Raw genomic sequence first — 27,380 nt, forward strand, 5'->3', positions numbered from 1 at the left:
GTCTGAAAAACTGTGTGACTACTTATGCACATAATGAGTCAAAGTCCACAGGAGTCAATGTGATCTTCTCTACTGACTTAACACTGGAAGCAACTCAAAAGTTTTGAGTACATCTAAATGTGAAAAAATTGCTTTAGATTACTTGCAGAAGCCATGCCTCAAAAGCTTTTAAAACACAGCAATTTAGCACTGAGTTTATCTCAAAAATATGTAATAAAGAGAACTGGTAATTTCTCTGATGGATTGCTCACAAAACTATTTTTCAATACGTGTGTTTTTCATTGCCTTTCTTTTCTGTGCTTTTATTTAAGTATTCATCCTAGTATCAGAGCTTATGACCTGAAAACATACCTTAATGTAATATACATCTCGGTCATCTACTATCAGCTCCAGGCATCCAGTTTGTGAATTTTTAGAAAACTCAATTCTCCCTTGGAGAAAAACAAAACTGTTTACTTTTTCTGGACATATCCTGTTCAGTGATGCTTCATAAAACTGTGCCCCAAATGATAGTTGCCATTATTGTGAACAATATATTTACAGAGTAAAAACATAATAAATATCAGAGCAAAGCAAACCAGTTAGGAGCAGAGTTTGCAAAGGCATTGAAGTGTCTCAGAATACACATCTCATTTTGAAAGGACATCCTGAGAATACTAATTGTCTCCAACAAACCAGCTTAGTTCTGGAAGTGATTTACATGCTTCTTTTAGGCCTGTGCTAAAACTTGTAAGCTGTGTTGTGCTCTGGAGACATTTCATGAGCTCAGAACACTGCACCCAAAGCTTTGCACAGTGCAGGTAAATCTTCCATACAATCCATTTGAAAATAACCAGGATTAAAAAACAAAAACAAAAAAAAATACACACACACAAAAAAACCCAAAAAACAAAAAACAAAACAAAAAACCCCAAACACCTAGAGGGACAAATTCTAAATATGTGATATGGTAGAATACATCAAAACAAAACAAAACATCACGTGACCAGCACGTCAAAGAAGCTGAAATATGTTGCCTATGTTATTACCATGTATTTATCAGTTTATATTTCATCAATGTGTTTGTTGATTTTGTTTTCTATGTTACACTGTGATTGAAATGTTACTTTTTATTATAATGCACAGCAACATCCTAGTCAGTACTTAATTGATTTGGCAACAAGTAATTTCGTATTGTAACTAACAGAATACAGCAAACTAAAATTCAGAAATAGTAAGGCCAGTTCAGCATATGTAAAAGATGGCAGAGCAATCCACTGTGTTCCTTAGCCTTAACTTCATATATACTGGTAACAGCCTTCCTCTTTCACAAGAGTTTGTGAACCAGGTACTGAACCTCTGACTGTGCAAAGTAGTCTTAACCAAGATGCAAAAACCACTGGGAATGGGTGTTACGTAAAGCAGTAAACTGAATAGCTATCACAGAATGATGGAATTTTAGCATTAGATTATTGACTGAAATATATTGATATTTCTCTGTTATTTCTAATGAAGTCCTCCTAACTGACATTATCTGATGATCTGATTCTTAGTCGAAAAAACCTACCATCAATCTCGATTTTTTTCTTAGGTTGTATAAATTGGATTCTGAATTTCTTCTGTGGGACACTAAAACTTAGGTCAACACCAACATCCCTTTTCAAGTCTGACTTCGGAGTCCCAATGAAGAAGTGAAGGACAGCTTCATTTGGGACCCATGAATTCTCCTGAAAGAAAGCAAGGATAACCACATTTGCAATTGGCACAGCATTTACAAAACAATCCATCACAGAGTTACATCACATGATCATAGCCACCTTCACCACTACAATAATTTTTCACCCAGCTGGTTTTCAAGATTTTCAGTAAATTTCTATTTTTCCCAGGCTGTATTTTCCATTCCCTGTCCAGTGCTTGCCTTGTGAAACACCATCCGAGCACCTTGAATTTCACAGCACACTGACCTTCTCTTGAAATTATGCTGAACCTTCCCAAAATTTAAGGAAAATCAGACCACACTTCCAGTTATAACTTTGAGCTCTACAGCTCAGCTCTAAGTGACTACAATTTGGCAGGGCTGCCTTAAGCCCTTACACTCTGGTGTTAGTAACGGGATATGGTACACAGCACCATGACCCTGCAGTGGGTGCCTTAGTTGACAGTTTCGGCCTTGCGCTGCCTACAGACATCAGATTCTGTGGCAGAGGAAAATGCCTGTTCCTTTCCTGCTTTTATGGGAGACAGTCAGAAAAACACAAGCACGAAGGGGAAGTTATCTGCTTACTGCTCTTATCTCACTGTCTTAGAGATACTGAGCAGTATTTGAATACAGCCAAAGCCCAAATTGTCTCCCGGTAAAAAGAATTAGCTCAAGCCCAGCAACATACTTGGGCTGTGATAGAAGATAAGACTCCAGCCACTGCCCGTGTTAAACGCCTATATTATCATTTTAGAAAAAGCCATAAATTCTTACTGTCCCTTGCAGAACCTGAAAACCATTCCTTCCCTGGGCTTGCCCAAACAAACATATCAAAACAACTGACAGCCTTCTGGAGTGGATTCACTGGAGCCTAATGTCTGCTTTTAAACAAAGCGTTCAATGTAAACTAATGATTTGGGTTCTGAGGGTTTTTTTGTCACAAAGAGAAACCAGTCAAAGTGAGGCCAGGTTGTTTAGTACTGGGCACCAAGTCAAAAATCCTGGTCTCTACTTCCAGCTCTGTCATCTAACCAAATGACTTAATATTCATGTGCAGTTTTGTATATGGAAATAGTATGTGCCTACTAACGGCATCAGTAATGTGTTTTCAACATATTTTCCCACTATAATGGGAATGGAAATAATAATAATGTAGACCTTGAAAGCCAGTTAAGTTGAATATACAGTACGGAAATACAGCATTCTTTCATCAGCATAATAAACTAAAACTAAAGCCAAAGTAAACCTTGCCATAACGGTACCTGAGGAATATAGTTATATGCAGCTTCCACAACGTACTGCTGCAGGCCTCTGTCTTGCTTAGTTAATGTGACAGCCACCCTCAAAGGTCCAGTAAGGGGGAAAAACAAACCACTGGCTGGGTCAGGATATGACATTTCAGAACACAGCTGCCAGCCAATAATCTCAGACACTGGTGGAAGACAACAGTTGAACATTCAGTTAGAACAACAAACAAAGAAATATGCAAATGAAACTTGTACTGAAGACCTTTTAGAACTAATATGTAAAAAAAGAAATTCTACTGAATAAAATGATCTGTTGTGGGTATTTCAGAATGATCAAGCTGTCTAACATGATAGCTAGACTCACCTTCCCCTCTAGTGCAAGATCTGGTTTCTGTGTGGTCTTGGAAGACATCTATATCTTCTGTCTCATCTATCATTGTGAAGTAGAGTTTAGAGCTACAACCAAGAATTTCAAACAGTCACTTAAAAACAATTATGCTAAAGTTACAGCAATATTTAAACAAAATTCTGTTATTCGCCACCTTCTCCCAGGCGGGAAAAACAAGAAAGATTAAGTTCTGCTAAGGTCACTCTACATTTCTACTAATTAGCACTGATTTTTATCCACGGTTTCCACTTTTAATCTGTCACTATCTTGAGATTCTTCTGCAGTTCTTCACAGTCAGCAATTTAGCATGGTCAGCTTATTGCAACTCCACTCACTTCCTGGCTTCTAAACATTTTTTTTTCCCCTTAGGCTATGTATGGACATCAGTCTTGTTCCAGTCTTGAAGTTCTTCCAGAACTTCACTAAACTGCTTGCACAAGAATCATGGTATCTGCACTTGATGGGAGCAAGAGAATCAATGCAGTATCTAACAGACTCTACAGTCAGTTTTTTGTTCAAATAATGCACAATACAGGTTTGTAATTATTTTAACCTTCACTCTCGTCTGTCATCCATCCTACCTGACAGAAATAGAATTACATCAATAAGTTCCCCAGACTCCTAAGGGAATGGGTGGTTTAGATGTGAAGTTCAGAGCCTTTTAGCTCTTTTCTGAACTGCATATCCTATAGTACTGCAACATCCCCAATCAAGAGAAACACAAAGGAATGACAATTCACATACTGTAAATACTTCATTCATCTGTTGTCATGTCTAAGAGGCACGTAGTTGACAAGTCATTTACAATATGTCATCACACGGATGACCTCAGTGCCTTCTACTTGGACTTCCATCAAATCTAACAGTCCAAAGAAAACAGAAAGCCAGCAGGAAAAAAAAGAGCTAAAAAGCCTAGCCTGCATTAACACTATTCATTTGCTTAACTTCTGACAGTTGTTGAGGTGGTATTATACAATGTAACCTTTACCTAACATTAAAGAACCTAAGTAAAAACTCACGGGAAGGGTATGAGCACACCTTGTTAGTACTACATTCCAAATTAATCCAGTGTTTTGCTAAATACCATTCTGTACCCAGTTTTGCTAAATACCATCTGTAGAAGTAACGCTAAGCTTTTCCTCCACCACTTTAATACCCTGAATTAGATTCGTTGGACACTAGAGTTCCAGAAACAGCACTGACATTCAGTAGGAAAAAGCAGGGGAGTATGAAAAATTCTTCTTCTACATCTTTTATCATAAGGCTTTGATTTGAGCATTTCACTTCAGTGGAAGAATGTATGTTTCTATGGTAAAACATGTAAAATGCACACAATAATTTCCCCTTCCTTTTCTTCTGAATGACAGATTTGGACTATGAGTCAGACTGAAACAGTTTGTTTTCTGACAAAATATATTTCTGCTCTATTAATGAGCCTGCCAGTTAAGTTCTGATCCAAGAAAGTTATCACAGTTACTATTTAGGATGACGTCCTTGCTTAATCTTACCTGAAATTAATTATCTCCATAGATTCTTCTGGAGTGTTCAAGAAAACTTTGAGCTCTTGCCCTTTTTTTACCTGGATTCCCCCATCAAGACTAGTAGATGTCCTCATTCCTGCTAACCATCTTAGGCCAGCTTGTCCCACAGTCCCCACAGTTCCCATTTGCACGGAAATCTGGACAAACGCACTGTTGAAAGATTCAGATACATATTCTTCTATGAAAAGCACTTTCTTTTTAAAGCATTTAATTCAAACCATAGGCTACTCATCCTCTTCAATAAATACATAGCATTTGATGCTGTAACACAGTATATTCTAACACTAAAATAACGATGACTATTTTGTTTCAGGAAATAACTGAAAAAATTATATGTACACAGAAATACATTTCTAACAGTAATTACAGTATAGTTTTACTGTATCTCCTAAGTAAGGGATTTGAACCCAGACTTCAGCATGAAATATCAGGAAATGGAAAGTGATTAGGATTGAGTAACATGGTGCACATTTATCTGTGTCTATACAGCACTTAATGAAGTTTAGTACATGTATTCAGTATCTATAAAAACCTACAATAGCCAGGTAAGGAAACACAGGGTTAAATCATCCACTGGTTTGCAGATCTGTAACCTGTAACTGCATGTCTGATCCTGAGAAAAATCAAAAATGCCATCCCCGTAACAGGTAAAGCATTCAGAAGATGCATGCAAGCATTTAAGAATTTGATTTAGAGATAGGAGGAGTGGTCAGCTTAAAACAGAATCAGAAAAGTACAGCAATAGAGTTCAAAATCAGACAGGCAGGACAGGAAACCACTGCTGTCCTTATAGCATAGCAACCATTCAGCAATATAAAGGTTGATGACTGCTCGAGTTCTTCAGGAATCTCCTAACTGATTACAACGGGCATTCATGCAAAACTTTAACATCAGGAATTGCTATTTGACAGCAGGAATGTGTGAAAGCGACACATTTGCAGCAGTTATTACCTTGGCTTGACATATCCATTTAGAAAGAAATTTGACTGTTGTTTGAAATCCGCATTCCCTTTGATTTTTACATTGATTGCTGCTGAGGCATTGACTGCCAGCTGAACAGGAAAGCCTGAAATTGCTGGAAACTGCAATTCTTCAGTGGCCAAACTCAGCCTTTTATTAAACTGAACTTCTTGCCCCTATGGTGAAAAAACCCAAACAAAAAAACAGAATTTTATTTTGCATAATACAGCCAGCATTCAAGAATTTTTCCACATATAACTATCCACTGCATCTGTCTGCTGTGAAAGTGTTTTTAACTGAGCTCATTTGGGAAACAAGGTAGAAAGCAGCCCAAAGCCTGCACCTGGTCAAGGCATGCGTTAAACACTAGTCCTACCCCTTATTTTTTGTTTAAGGATGGATGGATTTGAGTGAGAAAAGCAAGGGACAAGAACCATCAGACTACAGAACAAGTCCTTGCCTAATGTACTAAATGCTGTTTAAATCATATATGTACTGGTGTCTTTTAGAGTTCAATTTAGAGAAACAGTAAGTAATATTTTGAATCTTTTACATATCTGTCAGAAAGTAGTTTCTCAAGGCATTTACTTTCAAATAGAAAAAAAGGTTCCTTTTACCTTCAGAAGTTTGACAGCCAGCTCAGCCAGATTTAAAGAATAATGTTTCATTTGTTTTCTTAAATCTTCACAATCCAAGAAGCTAAGTTCATTTCCAAAGATTTTCATGCTTAGCTCACATTTCAGCGCCTCCTTTTTCACTGTTCTCTCAGTGAACTGACATGTGATAAAGAAATAAATCAGGAAGAGAACAATGTCTATATTAATTTCCTTTCAAACTTATAATAAACAATTCCTCAGTGCAGGCTGTTATTACTAAACAGACATTAGGCTTCCTTTCACAAATATTTCAAGACCACTTATGACCCTGGATTAGTAACTGTTCTTTACAGCTAAACTTCAGCTCCACACCACACAAGGTGACTTTCACTATGAACACAGGTAACATCCAGGCCTAAGACGACTGCGTAAAAGGAGAAGCACTGAAATACATACGCACAAACAGATGAAGCTTTGAGAAGTACAATCTCAATTAATACAACCTTATGGGTGCCATGATTGCTAAATAAACTGCTAAGAAGTAAAAATTTACATTTTCCCTCCTTATGAATAAATACAACAGGAACATAACATCAACATAAGCTTACACTGTAAGAAGAAACTCCAAAAAGATGAGTCCCAAGAAGAAAGATGGTCTAAGACAAACTAAAAAAATCATGGCCCCCAAGTTTTCCAGATAATACATCAACAATTGAAGTCAATTCCCAAAGCTTTCCTATTATATACCTAGAACAGAGCTCTCTCCAAACATGGGTAAATTCACAAAGGGTCACTGTAACGTCTGACATCAAACTGGGAAGTCAGACTGCAAACAGCGTGACTCAGGAACTTAACATCAAGCAGCTGTTTACAGTGCCACAGAAGTTGATAGACAAAAGGACATCAGTATAAAGAGGATCAGAGTTCAAAATAATGAGAGGAAGCGCAAAACAGAGGCAACATACTCCCCTGGCTGAAAGTCATTGTTTTGACACAATAAAACAATCTGTAAAACTGAAGATCTGGCTCTTCGTTGCTTTGTATTTTATGCAGCTGTTAAGTTCTCTACAAGTGAGTGGAACAAGTCACATATGCTATATGCAAAGAAGTCACAGTAATACAGAGCAGCTGTCCAATGCCAGATGGGGGTCTAAATTTAACTGGGGAACATAATTAAATTTTCCAATATCTACAGTCAGTTACCTTTTTGACTAACTCACTCATCTTACTGTACTTTCTACCAGGACAATTCTGGTTAGTTTTTCTCAACTTTGGCTTGCCAGACTTGGTCACAAGATGATCAGCAGGGCTGTATCGCTTCGAAGTCAGCTTCCTCTGCTTGACTTTTCCTGTTGTTTCCACTGGGTTTTCTGACTTGTGGTTTCTTTCATTAGTGTTTGCAAAAAAAAGGTCACTGAACATAGCAGACTTCTGCCCAAAAGTCTTCTGCACGAGAGCTTCAGCATTCTCTAATCGTACACCAACCTAGGGGAAAGCATACAGCATTTAATAGCCTGACAATGAGATGCATAAGCCAAGTCCAGTTCTAGAAGCAGAAGTTTGAAAAATACATCCAGATGCAACCTTCAGGTTTTTGGACAAAGATAGATTAGCCATACAAGATCATAGTGGTCTACAAAGCTTAGTATCCTTCCTCATACTTCAGTATTAAATACTTCCTCATACTTCAGTATTAAATACTTCCAGTAAAAACTCTTTAGTTTGTTGATTACATGAAGCTTAGTACAAAATAAAAATCCTTTTTTATTCAGGTACTGGTTCGTTTACACCATGATGGGACAGTTTGAGCTACTGCTATTTTAGCATGTTACAAACAGTATTTTGGTTGGAAAACAAAAACGCACCCTTTTAGTGCTCCTGAAATAAGATTCTGTTTGGAAGTTGACTAAAATAGTATTACTAACACATATAAATCCAGGGTATATGACACTGAAAAAAATATTTTGTTCCATTGCAAGCTTAAACTTGAGATCTGAAGGCTACATTAAATTCTTTCTTTCACATACACATTTTTACCTGCAACAAAGAGTTCATATGCCAAACATTGCTTTCTCTTGGAGGCACAGTAAAGACACAACTAAAGATGATGAGGTTGCAGGAAGGCCATTTAAGTATCCCAAGCATTGGATGCTCAATGGGACATAAACAGTGACTTCAGTTAGGTATATACAACTCTACCTCTTATATTAAAGGAACAGTATACCCAAGCCAATCCATTTTCCACTAAGTCAGCGGAAGGAATCTTACTATCCTAAACAGGAGCTAGAGCAGCATCTCAGAAAGCACTGACTTTTATCTTTCATTTGAATCAACAATAAGAACTGAATTATTATAACTCACTTGGCTAGTGTATGGTACTATCAGAGTGAAAGTGGTTTTATTATGACTAAGTCAATTACACAAAGGAATCATCAGTCTAAGGCAACTTTGCTGTAGCGGTGAAAAGCATACCTTGCTAAAGGAACTGTAATGGGAAAACAGAAAATACTTTTTACTTCAATACACCAAGTGTTCCTTTAGTAAGGGAATTAAAAAAAAAAAAAAATCCATAAACTTGCCTCCAGTAGATTTATAGCCTGCCCCATAAGGTGAACAGTCAAATTTGTCACGACTGATCGTGGTAGAAAAGATGCAGGAGAAAAGACCACTGATGCTTCCATATTTGCACCTGCACCAGCTGCAATAGAAAATATCAGATATCTGTCATTTGAAGATCAGCTATTCTCATATATTTTGCAAGTCTCATCATTCTTTGGGAAACTGCAACTCTGCTCATTAAGAAGATGGTGAATAAAACATTAAGTCAACAGGTGAAATTATTTAACTTTTTAGTATAGCAAAGACTTTAATGGACATTACTGAAAGCCTATTATCTGAGTAAGACTAAAAGAAGAGCATTTACAATACATATCGTACACAATTGCAGTGGAAGAGATGGACAGAAAATCAAAGTGTTATTCTGAAAAATATTATTTAGCTTTTTTGCTAAAAATAAATGATGAACAGATCGTAAAACAGGAAGGAATTAGTCTGAATCTTTTCTTATACCAAGGAAAGCACGTGAATTGGACAAAAAAAATACATCCCAATCCCCTGTTGCTGCAAAGGAAGCTCGCTAAGGAAGGAATCAAAAGTTCGCATTCACAAAAATAATCTAAAAAGTTCATTGGTTCTTATTCTCCTCTCTCACAAAATGCAAAGTTGCATGGTATCTGGCTTGCTGGAGTTACATTTTATATACTCCAATTAAGGTCAGAGCAGAATCAAGCTCTGATTATATCTGATTATATATCTGGGTACTATTGAGTCATAACAATTAAAATTCTCTGGAGCAACATGTAAAGGACCAGAAAAGCCATGTGGAATTTTAATAATCCACTTGCTACAAAGCATTACATTCTAAAACTCCACGTACCTGAGTGGAAGGTGACATCAGAATATGAGGAGTATTTCCATGTCTCCCGATCAAAATCTCTGCTAAGGATTTCATCAGGAATAGAATCTCGAAGGTGCTCCTTCAATGGATCATCTGTCTCCAGGACCTGAGAGAGATGACTCCAAACAAAGGAGCCCACTTAAATTAAACAAAGAAAAGCATTTGGAAATTAGAGAAAAATTAAAAACAGGTTTTAAAACTGATCCAGGGAACTTTTTTGTTTATTTATACCAGAACTAATCCTAAACCATCCCTCTGACCACAACAGAATTCATTCATTTTCAGTATCATTCAAATCAGTCTGATGCACCTATCTTTACCACCATCAACTTATTTAAATAATGTCTTACTCTTTCCAATATGGCATGTCAGGGGCCATTCACTCCTTAGTTTCATTTATGCTTCTCAGCTAACCTAAGCAGGCAAGGAGGTAAGGTTAACCTACTTATTTACTGTTTGCAAAGGATCTTCTATACTAAATTCAAAGTAATGCTGCAAAAAACAGCGTACAATTCTAATACTGACGTTAGAGGCAGGCTGTGCAGCTCAAATAATATTGGACTGCTTCTGTTCCTTCTTCAAAGAACAGATGCAACAGAATTATTTAAAAGACAGTTTTAAACTTTAACTTTGGCAGCATCACTCATTTTGGTCTTGAAAATCACTGAAACATTAAAAAAAAAAATTAAGTCTGGGATAGACAGCAAGCACGTGAAAATCTTAAAATAACAGTTAAAAAACTATAAGCAGGAATAAACAGCCTTTTAAAGGTAAGCATTAAGCAACTTTAAATATACGGAGATCTATTAATCAGATACCCTACATGAACGTTGGCAAGTGATCACCGACTCTCCTGAGGCTTATAATGCAATTACAGGTGGACTTGTAAGAGAAAATCAGCAATAAAGTTTCTTCACATATAGCAAACAAAGCATTCCAACATAAAGACTCTTTCTACACTGCGCAATGTACAACATTTCCAAAAGTACAAAAAAAAAAAAAAAAGCACATACAGTTAAACAGTTGTCATTCAGAATTAATATTTCTGCATGACACTGTGCTGATTCATGGTTTGGCCATGTATGCGCTGCGCTGTGGGGGGCAAACATATTCCATGTGTTTTGGAGTCTGGTTCTTAAATGGAGGCTTTTTTTCCTCCTGAAGGGAAAAGATAATAGGCTCCAGTGTTAACTCAATGCACACACACTGAATACTGATGTAACTGAATTTTTCACAATATAACTTCTTTTTTTCACGTTGCTTTTTCTGAATGCAGCAACTAAAAACTAGTATGTTCTCTACGCCTTCAAAAGCCCTTGTTACTCAAAAGTCTAATATATGAAATATTTAGGTGTTACATCAACCAAAGACAAAGGAAGGAAATTAACAAAATTCATGAGTACTGCATTAAATTGTTTAAAACATAAAACATTTTGGATGGACTTGTAGAGCTGCTTCATAAATCAGACTATTTATTTTTTCTGCGTGGAGCCACAGGGAGGAGAATCACTGAGGGTACACCTCGACAGTATTTTGCAGGCTGATGCAACTCCTGTCTGTCTGAACATTAAACAGAGTCCCCTCCAAACCACAAGCCAGATCATCAGGTGAACACAATGCTGAGCCTGAACTCATAATTGCTGCAGGATATACTGGTCTGGACATAACATCCTGATAAAATGGATACACAGCTTCAACTTCAGAGCTGGCTAGGATCCAGACACATCAGAGTGCAGACAGAGCCTGCTTTCATCTGCCTGCAAACAACCTTATAGATACCCCTTTCATGTTTGCTCCTTCTTGACAGATTTAAAAGCAAAGGATTAGTCTAGAGGTATTCTTTGCTGAATGTGGTGAAACCATTTAGAAAAAATCCCTCCTTCACCCAAAATAATGGGGTCAGCTTAAACATCTGCACAGTTTGGTAATAAAGAGCTGATAGGATTCTGTACTTTTATAGAACCTACAGTTTCATTTCATACAAGCCTGAACAGCTTCTCCTTCAGATAAGCTACTTACTTAAAATGACTGTTTTTAAACATAGAATAGAAGATTTTCTACTCAGCATCAGTTCTCAATTCAGTCTCTCACGTCAGTAATCTGGCTCAGATCAGACAATAATTGATCATGGAACCACATAAGCAGGAAGCATGAATCAGAACAAACTATCGATAACTAAGATGTTATACTTACGCTAACCTTTTCCCCAAATGACTGCTACACTGTTGGCCAGCTATTACACATTTGAATATATGATTAACACCCCTCACAAAGTCCTTTTCACAACATTGTCCCAGTTCCCACATTTTGCTTTTTCCCTGTGTTATAAACAGTTTCCTGATGACATTTATTTGCCATCAGATCCACAGTTCTCGAACTGTGATCCTTAGTTGGACTTTTCAGTTGACCTGAAGAATCACTTCTGGCACCTCCCACTAAGCCTCGATGCTAACTGCAGGAAGCCTTAAAGTTCCTAGGTATCTTAAATCATCTAAATGAAAATCAACAGGCCTTTCTTTGCAGTCTTCAGATCTGCTTAGTTTCTGTCTAATGCTATATTTAAAATACTGTGATTAATATTAAAACCATACCAAAACTGATGTAAAATAACTGCAAAAGAGAACAGTACCAAAGAAAGACCATGTCAGCGAGTCCTTATAATAAATGTTTGTATTACATCAAGTAAATGAATAGTAAAAGTGGAACTTAAAAGCATTAAAAAGGTAATTAAGAAAAAGTTTACTTTATACCTGCAGCTTGCAATGGTTTTTTTCTGCCACTTACTTCTTTCTCAACTTAATAAACTGTAATTTGCAGTTATGCGTATGTATTTCTAATGTACTAAAGATCAAAGATGTTCCACGTATCTCTTTCTCAAGAGCATTCAGCTAACGAAATGTTGCCAGCAGAGGGAACTAATTCTATGAAGAATCACTACTTACTGACTACTGTTAAAATAACAGTATCACAATTCCAATACAAAATGTGGCCATCATACAAAGTGTCTTTTAAAAACAACCTACAAAGTATTAAGATTACATAAAAATTTATATAGGTTGGTACTGTTACACCTGTAAAGTAAATGTTACATTGAAGTATCAGGAATGTGTAAGACTTCAGTAGTTGCTTGGCTAACCTTGACTGGATGTTTCTTTCAGCAAAGTCTTTTGTACTTGTTTAAATAACTCTTCATGTGGACATTTCATTGCTATATAATAAGCAGCAATCCTTATTTCCACATCTTCGCTGGTTGCTTGATACAGCTGAATTAATATAGCATTCTAAGAGAAAAAGATAACCAAAAGATAACCAAAAAAGTAAAAGACAATTATGATATTTACTCCCCTAAAACACCTCATGTATGCACTTTCAGGTACAGGTGGGTTTTTCTTTCTGAAAGAGATAGCCACTGCTTTGTACAAGTTCAACAAGGGCAAGTGCAAGGTCCTGCACGTGGGTTGGGGCAATCCCAAGCACAAATATAGGCTGGGTGGAGAATGGATTGAGAGCAGCACTGAGGAGAAGGACTTGGGGGTGATGGTTGATGAGAAGCTCAACACGAGCCAGCAATGTGCGCTTGCAGCCCAGAAGGCCGACCATATCCTGGGCTGCATCAAAAGCAGCGTGGCCAGCAGGTCGAGGGAGGGGATTCTGCCCCTCTACTCCACTCTCATGAGACCCCACCTGGAGTACTGTGTTCAGCTCTGGGGCCCCCACCTTAAGAAGGACATGGAGCTGTTGGAACGAGTCCAGAGGAGGGCCACGAAGATGATCAGAGGGCTGGAGCACCTCTCCTGTGAAGACAGGCTGAGAGAGTTGGGGCTGTTCAGCCTGGAGAAGAGAAGGCTCCAGGGAGACCTTATAGCAGCCTTCCAGTACCTGAAGGTGGCCTACAGGAAAGCTGGAGAGGGACTTTTTACAAGGGCATTAGATATTAGGAAGAAATTCTTTGCTGTGAGGGTTGTGAGACACTGGAAGAGGTTGCCCAGAGAAGTTGTGGATGCCCCCTCCCTGGCAGTGTTTAAGGCCAGGTTGGATGGGGCTTTCAGCAACCTGGTCTAGTGGAAAGGTGTTCCTGCCTGTGTCAGGGGGGTTGGAACTAGATGATCTTTAAGGTCCCTTCCAACCAAAACCATTCTATGATTCTATACCTGACAAAGTCACTTCATGCAACATGCATACAAATGTATGTACATATTCTCTATACTACCTTATCCACAAATTTCCAGAACAAACTGTCATTATGACTTGAATCCTATACCAAGTAATTTATACAGGACTGTCTGCAACACAGAGCCTCACTTGCTAGCACTGCTGTGAATGATGGTTTTATTCCACCACAGGGGAGAGTTGTTCTATTATATTCACACATGTGCCACAGCTAATACACAGACAACAATGGCTACATTTTTGTTAATAGGCTATGAAGATCATTACTCCTGGTCTCAATCAAAGGGTAGTACTGAAACAAATTCTGTTCAATACTTCCCTGGTATCAACAAATACGAGTTGTTTGGTGAAATGCCAGGAATTAAGACACTGGTGACTGATACTAGTAACATTTCTATGAGCATTTAAGACCCCCAGTCTACCCACAGGGTGTCAGTTTAGCAGTTCATTTGCTAGACAATGATGGGGTGTATGACAACATATAGACTTCATACTTTCAACAGGTCTAAGGAGCAACACTATAGGAAAAATCAAGTACCGTGCGTTTTCAGACATAAGCCACACAGACATAAGCCATTCAAGTGAAGTAACTTCTTAAGAAGTCATAAGCATTACCTCAGTCACTGGATGTGTTACCTCAACTATAGCAAAGCATATTATAGGTCCATTTACCAGGGTGGTCCTACCAACCTCTCCAACAGCAGAGGAGCTCTGCTGGAAGACACGTTTGCACTTGTTCCTTATTTGCTTGCATGTTTCATAACTGTTCCAGAAAGTCAAAACTCCGGGACAGCGCCAGGAAGCCATCAGTCACCTGCTGGCAATAAATCACTTACCCTGACAGGACAGGGAATGCGCCTGAAGGCCTGGATAGCAGCTAGACGAATTTCGATCGGATTACTTTTCAGGGAAGCACACAAACTCAAAACAGGAGCTAGCGAAGCTGCTGCCAGTCCCGCATTTCCAATGGCTTTTAACACCAGTTGCATCTGTAAATACAAAGCAAGGCAGAATAAAAAGTTCTCCACATGATGTCAGCTGCACATAAAATTTCATTGCATTAACATTTTCTGTGCTAAATTCTCCATTTAAAATAATTGCTGATCATTTGGGAGGTTTACTGCAGCCCCTATAGTACCAGCTATACTCTGGCTTTAGTCTGAGGACAAGACACGTGAATATGGATGGCTGTTCTAATGCCATGTACCACTTTTAAGTAAAATCTGGCTTAGACCTGGTGGAATACAAAAGCATTTAAACAAAATGCATTGCAATGGAAAAACAGAAGTCGTGGATTTGCTGTACAGTAAAAGTTTTTCAAGTACTTTGACATTTTGCCCCTCTTGATCACAGACATTTTGACCTTTTAGTGATTCAACACAGAGTTCTGGACACAATAACCAATTTAAAACAATAATTTGTCAACAGATGCCATAACATTACCAATTTTCTTCACTAAACATACAGGAAACCCGTGCAGCTTCAGAAGCCAGAAAGCATGTCACTGCTGACAATCAATGAATTTTTAATGACAAGCTCTATATTAAAGTTTAGAGCCCAGGGACTTCAATGCAATATGGAGCCTGATTTTCCTTTACTGGCAGTCCCCTAGAAAAAAATACTGAAGTCACCACAGTTAAAATGTTCAAAAACCTTCCACAACTGTTTTGATCCAAGACTCCATTCACTGTTGGTCTGAGACATCAGGTGGGAGGTCTCTCCTATTCTACTCTGCATATCCAGTAAAGTTGTCATAGTCAGATACCTCTCCCACACATCTGTACACTCACTCACTCACTGCAACACGCTGCTGAGGTTCAAGAGGCTGCTCTTCATTCATTAGACAACCGTGTTTCAGCAGTAAGTTACGGAACAGTTTTCAAGAAGCTAATGAGACTTTGGCAGTCTTTCTCACCTGCCTCTCTTCAACAGTTCCTTGTTCTGATTTACTAATCTCTTGGCTAATTTTAATCAGATTGATTACAGGGGAGTGATGGGTGTTCTTCCAATATTCCAAGTTATGAAGTTTGCTTCATCAGAAGACCGAAGACTTTTCCTTATTTAAATACACAAGAACACCCATGCTGATAGGCTGTACTTCTTGGATTACAAAATTTTATCTGCCCATCCTACCAAAAAATATTAATTTACAAACCTTGTATTCATGGCTTTCTGGAAATCCACTGAATGTCATTTTCATCAAACAAGTTCTAGATCATACAGGGAACAGAAAAGTAAAGCATTATAACATATGCTTCTTATATGATTGATACCTGGCTGAGTCCTTCTGAATCTTGCGCAGTACAGTTTCCTCCCAGAAATTTTCCAAGAGTCCTCATCACACTCTGCACAGCAGGTACATCATCACAGGAGTTATAAGCTGAACAAAACCTATGTAAGAGAGCAGTTACTCCCAAGAAGCAGCTCTGACTTGCTCCCGGTGACTTCAGCAAAGGCTGTAAACAAGAAAAAAAAAGAACAGTGTTTCAGAAAAGTCATTCTCATTATTACTGTACCACACAATAGAAAATAAATATATCAAAATACTTACACACTAAAAATCAATCTCAACAATGCATATTTTGGAACAGCCCTTATAGGATTTAAACAAACAGACAAGGAAGGAAGGAAGGACAACTCTGCAGAGATATAGTGGAAAATTCTTCCACCTTCACATGTAAACATATGGGCTAAATTAGTGTCAACATGATATAGACCTCAGTTCTTTTCACAAGAGATTATGTCCTGCATGCTTAGGAAGGAGTGTGAAAACAAATCTAAACTATTTTCCAGGACCCTCAAAATAGTAAAACTCTCACCAGTACACAGTTTCTCTAAGTCTCACCTCAATATTTAGCAAAAAGCACTGACAGCTCAGTAAGTCACAGGTAGTTTACTATTTTTAGAATGAAAATAAGTTTTTCTGTCCCATAAACCTGCAAATTTCAAATTTCTGTATTCTCTGAAGCAAGCCTGTTACTGCTGAAAATCCCACCACTCCAACCAATGTTTGCAAAGCCCAAATGAACTCAAGCTGAATTATTTCACACAGGTGCTGAGGAAAGCCTGCTGAGAGCTGGTTTTTGTAATCCTGGTCAGAACTGAATGATTGGGAACAGCAGGTTGTGGTATACTCCACAAGATTCTCCATGGCTGATCAATGGTTCGTTAGCACACAAGCCAAGCAGGCATAACATTTTACTTAATTAAAAAAATATTCTTAATGGCTTATTTAAGCTACAAGACTATGATTTTACCACGTGGAACAGTGCATCTTCACAAAAGAACATAGTAAATCCAACTTCAGACTCTTAAGAGCATGACAGATTACACTGTATAATCCCATCAGAACAACAGATCTTTAAAGGAAAAATATACTACAAAATGGAGCCAGTATTACTCTGCACACAATTAACTTAGTTAAGGAAAAATGTCAAAAGCTGCAATAGCGCTGCATATACAAAGGACTGAAATGTCTCCAGGTGCTAAATACAAAGCTTGTAATGGACCAAACTGGAGAATAAAGCGCTCTATCCAAAGTAAGGGGTAGCTGCAACAGCATCATTCTCCTCACACTGACTTGACCTTGAACTTCAAAACTAATTAGCCCAAACCAGTCTCTGGAGTCCACAAGGTAGTTCACACTTTTTTTGTTTGGTTGGTTTTTTTGGGGTTTTTTTTGGGGTTTTTTAAAGTCTCTAGGCTACAAATGCAAATCAAGCTCCAGTAACCAAACACGACTGCATACTCTCTTGGAATCAAGATTAAAACAGCCAGTAGTGTCACCACCAAAATTACCTGGATAGACAGAGTTTTGTATAAATCTGTGAAAAAGACTATTACTGTAAAATACAAAAAATATGAGCCAGCTCGATTGATGATAAATTAAAAAAGAAAAAACAATATCCGCTCACAGCAAGAGATTCAATCATGCCCGAGGTGGGTTTAGGAATAAATGAAAATGACCAGAAGAAATATTCCACTTTGTCTTCCTCGACTTCTCCAGAAGCTATAATTTCTTTCATCAGGACAACACATGCCTCTGTAGCACAAGATGGGAGAGCATCTATTAGCGGCTGCCTGTAACACAAGAAAAAAGTACAGCAAATCTAAAATGATCAGAACACTCAAGAATCGAATAACAAGCACATTGAGGTTGGGCTTCTTTCAAAGTAAATAAAAGTCCACGGGCTTAGCAAATGCCAGATTCCATAGAAATCAACATTATCCTTTGGTTTAGTGACCTTACGGAAATATGCCTCAGCCAAGATGTGATAAAGTGTATTGGTATTTCAAAAACTGTGTGTAACCAGGCTTTTAAGAAAATATTCAGTTGCTTTCTCTGAAAATGAAGCCAAAACATATCCCAAGTTTGACTTCTAAAGACTGAGGTACCTTAACGCACTGATTTTTTATTAAGGTGTTTTTTTTCTTTCATTTCACTAGTAACAAATGATAATATTACAACTGAATTAACTAGCTTTTACTTCTTGTGCTTTTTTAGACCTTATCTAATTGGAAAGGTTACATCAGCATGACAGACAACACACATTTCGGCTCTTAAGAGTCCCTCTGTAAATATTCTGTACCTACTTCCTATACTGGTGGATGGGCACTTTGGCATTAACTAGGAAGCAGTTAAACTAAACAGGATAAAAGCACTTGCATCAGAGTAAGAGAGTAGTCTCCATGGGACTCTTTTTAGCTCCTTAAGTTACTGACCTTGTCCTGAGTAAAATTAGCCCAAAGTTAATACATAAAAATGCAGAGTAGTTTAGATTACTTTCTAATACTTAAGAATATTAACATGACTATTTGTCAAAAGGTGAAAATAAACCTAGGCCAAAACAAAATTTGCTCTTTTTGCATGAAGTACAGTTTAAGATATTGTTACAAACATAAAACCTGACACTAGATGAATTTCAAACAGGCTGGTGACATTTTGTACTGAAATGAAGTTAAAAACTTGTTTCTTTGTTCAGACTTTTCAGAATATTGATTTTGGAGGGAGAAAAAAATTGTATTGATTTTAATAATACTGGATTAGTATTTCTGAAAGTCTCAAACCATTGGATTAGAACTCTTCCTGACTGCAGAGGAGTGGAGGCCTTCATCTTTAAAACTCCAGTTCAATGATCAGTATAAACCATCCCGAGATCAGGCTGCTAATAAAAGATGTGGCTCCACCATGACCATACTCCCAGCCTAACATTTGTCTCCTCTCCTCCACGAGTACTAAGGGTACCAAAGGTACAGATCCAGGTAACAAATGGCAGTAGACACTTAAAACCAGCAGCATTGACTTCCATCTAAGCCATGACTCAAGTTTCCTGTTCACATTGTTCCTGAAACAGGAAGCCTGTCTGTGGGAATAGGCATGGGACAGGAAAGACTATTTTGTACACAACGTTCATTCAGTAAGGAGAGAATATCAATCTTCTGTCACATAAACAAGATCTGCAATACATGTTCTTCCTTTAAAGTGCTCCAAATTTAAATCCAACACTTGGGCATAGATTTAAAACATTTTAAATATTTACAACACATTTCTTTCCTATATATATGTATTTTTTTAATGCAATACTAAAGAGGCCTTACCAGTTGTTTCTGCATTTAAACGAAGATCTTTGCCGTAGCACTTTTAAGGCCTCAACAGAAAGATGTCGAAGCTCAAACACAAGAGTCATGAAAAGGTCTGCAGTCTGTAAGAGAGCACAACAAACGTAATATTACAGCTGTGCAGAAACCAGCTTTAGAGAACAGAGCACAAGAGACTTTGGGTTATACCAGCATTGCCGTTGATTTACAATGTAATCTGAGAGTAAAACCTCCTTTCTTCCCTGTGCCCCATCTTCTTTCCCTCACTTGCTTCTCTCTTCAGGCTGCAAACATATAAGGAGAAGCGCTTTCACTTAGGATGTCAATCAGTCCCTCAAGCAACTGTGCTCAGTGACTGCAATGCACACCACTAGCATACAAATGAATAATAAACCAAAATGAAGCACTGTGGTTACAATCCAGAAGAGAAGGCCATAATCTTCTCTGAGTTTGTACAGCAAGAACCTGATTTATGACAAAAACTGCTGACACAGCCTCAACACGAAACAAGAGTCAAGCTAACTTTATATTAGTCTTAAGTTTATAAGAAAGATCATTTAACTGAGGTTTGGACAGTGCTTAAAAGTTTTGCTGGAGTACCTGTGGTGCTGGGTGAAATACCCCATCTTACTGCGGAAAAGCCCAAGCACAACTGCTCTTGCCTCTGCAGGCACCACAGGATTAGTTAAAACTTAATAGAACAGACTATTTCAGTTGGAAGGGATCAACAACTATCATCTAGTCCAACTGCCTGACCAATTCAGGGCTGATCAAAAGTTAAAGCATGTTATTAAGGGCATTGTCCAAATGCCTCTTAAAACACTGACAGGCTTGGGGCACCAGTCTGCAGTAGAAGAGCTGTTCTCCCTGGCTAAGTTGAATTGCTACAACATACAGCAGCTATTTTACCTGCACTACATTATCACACACACTTTTCAGTGTAAAGAAGTTCCAGCCCTTCATTCACAAGCTGCCCCTTGCTCTTGAGCGCAAAACGGAAAAAACTACTTTAGGGTTACTTAATTAAAAAAAAACTAAATATTTCAATGTCGCTGTACAGTTGAAGCTGAATAGTTCTGTTTAATAATTTATTTGCATGTGCACAGCTGAAAGAAAGTAAGAACAGTTCAGAGCTGACCCACACTTTTCTGTTAAGTGAAGTAGCTACCCGTATTAGACTCTACATTAAAAAAACACAGCACCCCCACCCCTCACTTAACTTGTATGGCAGTATCAGTTTCATATTAGCTGAAACAAGTATTTTTCAGAAACTACTGTCTTGAGGTACTTTTGGATGTGTATTACCTTATCAGCAATATTTTTTATGTTCTAAAATGTGATGCTGGAAATCAAATCAATCCAATATTAAATTGAACCGAACACATTATCAAGAAGACAGAAGCCTTTCTATTTTTATGCAAGACAAACCTTTCAGTGTCATCCTGACTCAAACTAGGCTCTGTATTACCTACCCAGTCTGTCCCTTGCTGAGAAAGGAGGATATTTTCTCCTTTTTTCAGATTATTTTCATTTGCACATACACTATTCATCACATTGTTATTTTGGTTTCAGTAGAAGCTTTTGGAAAATGGTATTTTAAAGGCTAAATAGCATGTAGATGTGTTCCTCTGAGACCTGATCCAAAGTTCAAGAAGGGAGATTTTCATTACTTGAAAAAATTAGCAGAATGTTAAATACCGTAGCTTTTATGTTCATAACTTTATAATGTACAAGTTTTAATCATGGTCCACGTCATATAGATTCACTTCAATTCTTTATTAACTTCAGACATGAAAGGCTTAGGACATAGGACTACTGCTCTGGTTCCAAAGAAAACATTTTTCTTCGTGTAAAAATCATACAAACAACGTCTAATTCCACTAAGTGACATTACCAAAGGTCTGGGGAGAGACCTATTTCGACTTCCTGACCTTCCTTCCAGGAGCTGCTTCCAAAAGCAATGAAAAATTGGAATGACCCAGTGCCAGCATTTGGTTTTGATTTAAGACTGCCAAAACATTTTCAGTAAAAAGAAGCTGTCTTTCAGTAAGAAGATGGAGTAATTTCTTACTGTGTTGTTTGATAGGCTGAGGGAATAATTTTTCAGATCGAATACATTGTTTATGTTTTTGTTCTTTTGAGACTTCTTTTCTTTTTAGCAAGATTATTAATTTCCTCAAATTGAAACTTATTCTTGTACATGAAGCCCTACCTAGGTATTAACTCCAATAACATTTATGATTTCATAGATAAAATTCAGTAAGATACACATGTCTTCCATTCCATTCCATTATTACCTTTAAGGTCTATTTTAAAAAGAAATTACCAAACCCTGAACACTATGGAGCTAGTGAAACATTATATTTCGTGGTCTATAAAATATTCAGAAAACTGTATTTAATGAAGTTCTTCAAAAGCATTTGTAAAACACAGGCCTTATGTTCATTTTTACACATGCAAATACACTCTGGGCAGCATGATTAGGGATCTGGGGGGCCTCACAGGTGTCATCACAAGGAGCTGTGGGTGCAGCTGCTAATGAGCTCAGGTGGCTCATCAGCTGGAGGCCGCAGCACAGATCAAGATAAAATTTCCAGACTGATATATTTCCAGGTGATATAATTTTAGACTTTAGACTGACTTCATTCTGCTTCACACCTGCTGACAAGACAAGCTCTCGTCAGTGCAAAAGTTTGCAGAGAAACAGCTTTTTTTAACTTCCTAACAATAAAGCTTCAGAATGAACTGTCTGGTCAGGTGGACTGTTTTTATTTTTTAAGGTAGGTTGCATTGAAATTGAGCTGTCAGATAAACAATAACCTCACTGTAAATTCCTCTGTTTGTAGTATTGTAATAACAAACTACACACAAATTTGGCTCCCATTCCCACCTCTAAATGAAATATAAGGAAGCCTGGCTTTTATTCTACATAGAAGCTTGCTTTTCCTTCTATCTGTAGACTTATTGTAGCTCTACTACAATATTGTAGTACAATACTACAATATTATAGAGCTCTATTGTAGCTGCCCTGCCATAGCATAACTTCCCTTCCTTCTGATCCTCATCAGTTCTTTCTTATTTGGTTTCTTACCTTGCCAGTTAACCTTATTTCAGCCTCTATTTCAGAAATGATGTAATTGTGCCTGGTCGTGAACCAGGTTTAAGTGACCTAACAGGCCGTTCCCAATACTATCTTCTAAGGCTTTCCAATTCACAGCAGACAAAGACTTCTGTTCCTGGTAAAGTTATTATTATAGTCATACAGAAAAAGAACAGTCAAATTTAAAAAAGCAAAATAATCCATGTAACTACAGTATCTTAATTCATCTTGATAACCAGAACATCTTCCTCACCTGGGAAATATTCTGTTATACTCCCTACACCCACAAGTTAGAAACATGCAAATCCTAACACCCAACTAGGTAGTAACTAGCAATTAGAATGCCTTATGAGAAAAGCAAACAGTAAGACCATGCCCAAAAGGTAAACTCTTTTGGGTCAGACTGGGGTACAGGAATTGGGCAGAGTGAATCTGACATAGTCTTGCCCACACTGCTTAATGCATACACAACCACATTCACTAGAGCTACTAATCCAGCATCACAATCCAGACAGACAAATGTAAATACAGCCCCCAGCAGAAGCTGTGTGACAGGCTTCCTTCAAGCCTCTCTCAAGTGAGGGTCCCTTTTCCCCATCCCTTTGACCATTCTTTGTCAGTATGCAGCTTGTTCACTTAATGGTCCATTAGCTAATCTACATCCACATTGAAATGCAATCTTGTCTCATAATAGCATTAAAAAATTAAACAACAACTTTGCTTCCTTGGAAATGACACAGTCTCCACCCCCATTTTCTCAACCCTTCACTGTTTTCCCTGGAGTTGGGGATTTTCCCTTTCATTTATTCTTGTTTTGTGTTCTGAAAGCAGCACATAGTCTTGACTCATTCAGAGTCAAGCAATAAGGGGACAAACAAGCTACACATGCATAACAGCAGAGCTGTCTCCCAGGCAACGCTGTGGGCTTTCCCATAACTTCTTTCCTGACCCAAAAGGACATTTTACCGGTTGGAATGAGGGATAATAAAGATTCCCTTTGAAATGTCTCATCACATAGAAGGAACACCCTGAAACAGTGAAAATGGCTGACAATCAACTGAACCCTGTGCTGGGATGGGCATATGATGAATAATTCACCTCTTTTTTAGGCAGTGGCACAGACAGCAGCCACTTGTGCTGGTCTTAGTAATTTACAAAACAAATTTCCCACACATGAAGCCAGTGGGCCTCTCTGGAGACAGAAGTGATATCCCATTGTTACTGGGAAAAATTGTCTACCGCTCCTTCAAAGACACTGAATTATGGGTGTTCAAAAGAAGGTACGATTTAGAGAAAGTTTCTCAGGTCCACTGCACTAATTTCTTTTTTCAACATTTTCCAAGCAGTATTTAGATCCTCTAGTCTGTTCCTAAATGCCATTACATACTGCTGTTACAGTAACAGCCACGCAGAATTAAGCATTATCGTACCCAAAGAGGATGCTTTTATTCTACATTAGCAAGAACCATTATGTTTATGGCTCCGATAGCTCTCAATAACCCCAATCTCCCTCGCACACAGCTAAAAAAGATGGCAGAATTGCCTATAACTCAGAAAGAGAGAAACCTATCCCATATACCACCACCCAGAAAGGCCACCTGCTGCTTTCTCCTCAGCCCTGTGCTGAGGTCTTTGACAGGCTGTGCCACCAGGTCAGACTCTGATCACCATTTAATAGGTTGGGAGTAACTGCTAGGGTTGTGATTTATCATAGCTGACTGAAGTTGCAAATTTCAGTTGTCATGACTGTGATCTTTCTCCAGCGTATGCCTTTGCCTTAAGTCTCACGTCACATTACACAAACACCTACTTGGCTCATTAATCACAGCCAAAGCTAAGAGAAAGGTGAATATACACAGTATATTAATTTCAAAACAGGCACCACTGGCCTGCAGAGCCCTAAGCCAGCAGTGCACTCCTCTCCAGCCTCCATAAAGCCTGTACTCCATCTCCCAGTATCTGTGTGTCCCCCAGGGAAGAGACAGGCAGAGCTTTTGTTCTTTGAAATGGAACTTAACCTAGACAAAGGAAGGTGACGTGCCTTCTCCTAGGCTAGGTCTGAAGCTTTTTCTTAATGTTACTTGCACCTACATGCATTTACAGGAGAGATTACAGCCCCACTGGACAAGAAATAACCTTGCTCCAAAGTACAAGCAGTCTAACAAGACAATAACATCCGAGGACAGGGAATATATCAGGAATGAGCTGACTAAACTAATCAGTGACAAATTCATGGAGACACTAAGGCCCAGTTCAGTGCTTTCCCCATTAGACTATACTTGTTTTCTAGTAATATTCTGACCATGAACGACTTAAACAAGAAGTGTGTTCTTCTATTTTGAAATTTACATTTTTTTCATATTGTTTGATATAGGAACTTCATTACTAGCAAGAACCTCTCCATCTGAAGCATAATGGGATATGAAGCGCCCTCTCTTTTAGATCATTGCCCTCAGTTCATCTCAGGTCAGCAATGATTAAGCACCATCATCTGTTGATCCTCCTGTATTACATAACAGGTGTTCTTGGTAATGTCTGAATTTAACAGAAGATAAGGATCTTCATTTCCAAGACAGTGACTAATACTAACTGATGCAGCTGCTGCCAGTATCAACAAAACTTACAAGACCTGAGTGAGCAAAGGAGACAGGCAGACCCTGATCTGGAATGATGGTCATCGGAGAAAAAAATTAAGCCACTGCACGTTCCCCATAACCCAAATATTCCACCCTATCTTAGCAGCACTCACCAATGAAAATGGTTTAAGTGAGAAGAGATTCCCTCTGGACCCAAGCAGCATCCCCAGAAAACACAATGGTTATTACCAGAATTCATCAGAAGCACATGGAACTGACCAGCCAAGATCCAGAGGCAAAGGTTTCATGTGCAAACTGTTTTGAGGGGATGAGGCAACAGGAGAAAGACCTCAGAATGCCAGTAAACATGGAAACAACAGAACTACCAGGGGCAGCATCCCACACTAAAGCTGTAGAAAAGGGTTTTACAATTAAGCATCAAAACTGTCAGTGATAACCCAGACTAGACACTTTGTTTTTTTTTTTTTCCACAGCAAAACAAAAATCCAGAACATTTTCTTTCAGGTTAATTTAGAATACAGTTCAAAATTGCTTTTGCCCAATATTCAAGGGCCATATGACATTTTGACTCTTCAGTTTGATTTATTGTTTATGTAGGAAAATGACACTTAAAAGCATTTTATCTTTCTATAATTCCACATTAAAAAATTCCCAAAACAATGGAAGACTTCAGTGTTTCAAAACTGCTGCTCTCCTAGTCACCTCTTACCTGTGTAGGAGAGCTCTTAGACCACAAAGGGCCTTACAAGGAAATGGAGGTTATGTTTTTAGCTTACCTCAAAACTAGCACTATGTGCTAAGCAAAGCTTCCACACTAGTTCAGTCACTTCCCCTCCAGTGACTTCCCTCTCAGTTTGCTCCCTTTCATAGAGCATGCTGGTCACATACAGATCCTCAGAGTCCACTGGAAAGACATAAGGAAAAATGAGATATCTGGTGGTTGCTGGCCATTCGCTATGGTTAAGAATGGTTAAATTATGTAAGAATCTCTGTCTCAGTAAAGCCAAGGGATGAATATGAATGCCTGCAGTCAGGCTGAATTTAAGAATACAACAGAATAAAGGCCTAAAGACATGTGTGCCCTGAAGAGTCAGAGAAACAAGACAAAGAAGAATCACACGAAAAAAGTTCCACTTTCCATCAATATGCCTCTTGCAATGGCCCTGCTACTTTACGCTCATCACCCTTTCCAATTTTATCTAATCACTCACTTGGTCCCACACCTCAACCTCCCAAAAACTCAATAGAAGATGTAGGTGCCAAGAAAAATAAACAGCTCAGCTCTCAACCTCTTCCTGAGGAAGAATCTTGTCATGTTATGTCGGCATAACTAAACAAAAAGTGTCCTGGAAATCTGGATTTTCCTTTTTTAAAAAAAAAAAACCAAAACCAAAAACATTTAGAAGTAGACAAAAAAAACCCCAAAATGTTCCTCAACATTTAGAGCTCAACTTTAAAATCATTCCTCAGGCAAGCCTCCCCTTGACTTTAGTAAAACCATTCTCCTAAGAAGCACACAGAGCAAAGAAGCAGCAAAAATTGAAACAGTTTGCAGAGATCGTGTGTCCTTAGTTCCATCAGGACTTGCTATTATTTAGGCTTCAGTTGCACACAAACTAGGAATTGTCCACAGACACAGGAAGGCTGATGCTCTGTGTGCAAGGAGGCTAGGTATGTAAAGTACGTAAAAAAGGGTTGGCTACTAAGGAAATCTATCACCTTTGGAGACCCACCCAGCTCCCACTTATAGCAGGCCCCAACTCCCAAAGAAGGCACAGCTCTCAGCAGCTCAGCCTGTGAAAACCTCCACTTTCACATAGTTTAATGCATGTGTTATTTAACTGAATTCTTTTAACCAGTGCAAGGTGCATGAACAGCGTGTGAAGAGCAGGTGCATAGGTTGTAAGGGTATAAACGCCCAGGGATTTCTTTGCTCTGGGTCCCTCCCCAAAGGCACCCAGCTTGAGCTGTCCTTACGGCCGCACTATTCAATTAAAGTATTTATTTTCCTGGAAATTGGCATCTGAGACTCTGCATGGGAAATCTAG

The 27,380-nt window shown here is 38.3% G+C and overlaps 1 protein-coding gene across 1 annotated transcript in view; it reads right to left on the bottom strand.

Annotated features, from left to right (window-relative positions):
- The window catches only part of LOC137676268 (uncharacterized), a 93,837-nt gene that overhangs the window by 59,840 nt on the left and 6,617 nt on the right, over positions 1-27,380 (bottom strand). Inside the window, exons 7-22 of the mRNA XM_068422966.1 lie at positions 26,109-26,236; positions 19,636-19,739; positions 17,952-18,117; positions 16,311-16,493; positions 14,874-15,026; positions 13,004-13,148; positions 9,847-10,005; positions 8,990-9,108; positions 7,614-7,895; positions 6,432-6,587; positions 5,806-5,990; positions 4,822-5,004; positions 3,290-3,381; positions 2,941-3,110; positions 1,547-1,706; positions 352-431 (exon numbers count right to left, since the gene is read on the bottom strand). Coding sequence (XP_068279067.1) covers positions 352-431; positions 1,547-1,706; positions 2,941-3,110; positions 3,290-3,381; positions 4,822-5,004; positions 5,806-5,990; positions 6,432-6,587; positions 7,614-7,895; positions 8,990-9,108; positions 9,847-10,005; positions 13,004-13,148; positions 14,874-15,026; positions 16,311-16,493; positions 17,952-18,117; positions 19,636-19,739; positions 26,109-26,236 — 2,465 coding nt within the window. The remainder of the gene's footprint in view (positions 1-351; positions 432-1,546; positions 1,707-2,940; positions 3,111-3,289; positions 3,382-4,821; positions 5,005-5,805; positions 5,991-6,431; positions 6,588-7,613; positions 7,896-8,989; positions 9,109-9,846; positions 10,006-13,003; positions 13,149-14,873; positions 15,027-16,310; positions 16,494-17,951; positions 18,118-19,635; positions 19,740-26,108; positions 26,237-27,380) is intronic.

Source organism: Nyctibius grandis, chromosome Z (genome assembly GCF_013368605.1).
Source record: "Nyctibius grandis isolate bNycGra1 chromosome Z, bNycGra1.pri, whole genome shotgun sequence".
NCBI lineage: Eukaryota > Metazoa > Chordata > Aves > Nyctibiiformes > Nyctibiidae > Nyctibius > Nyctibius grandis.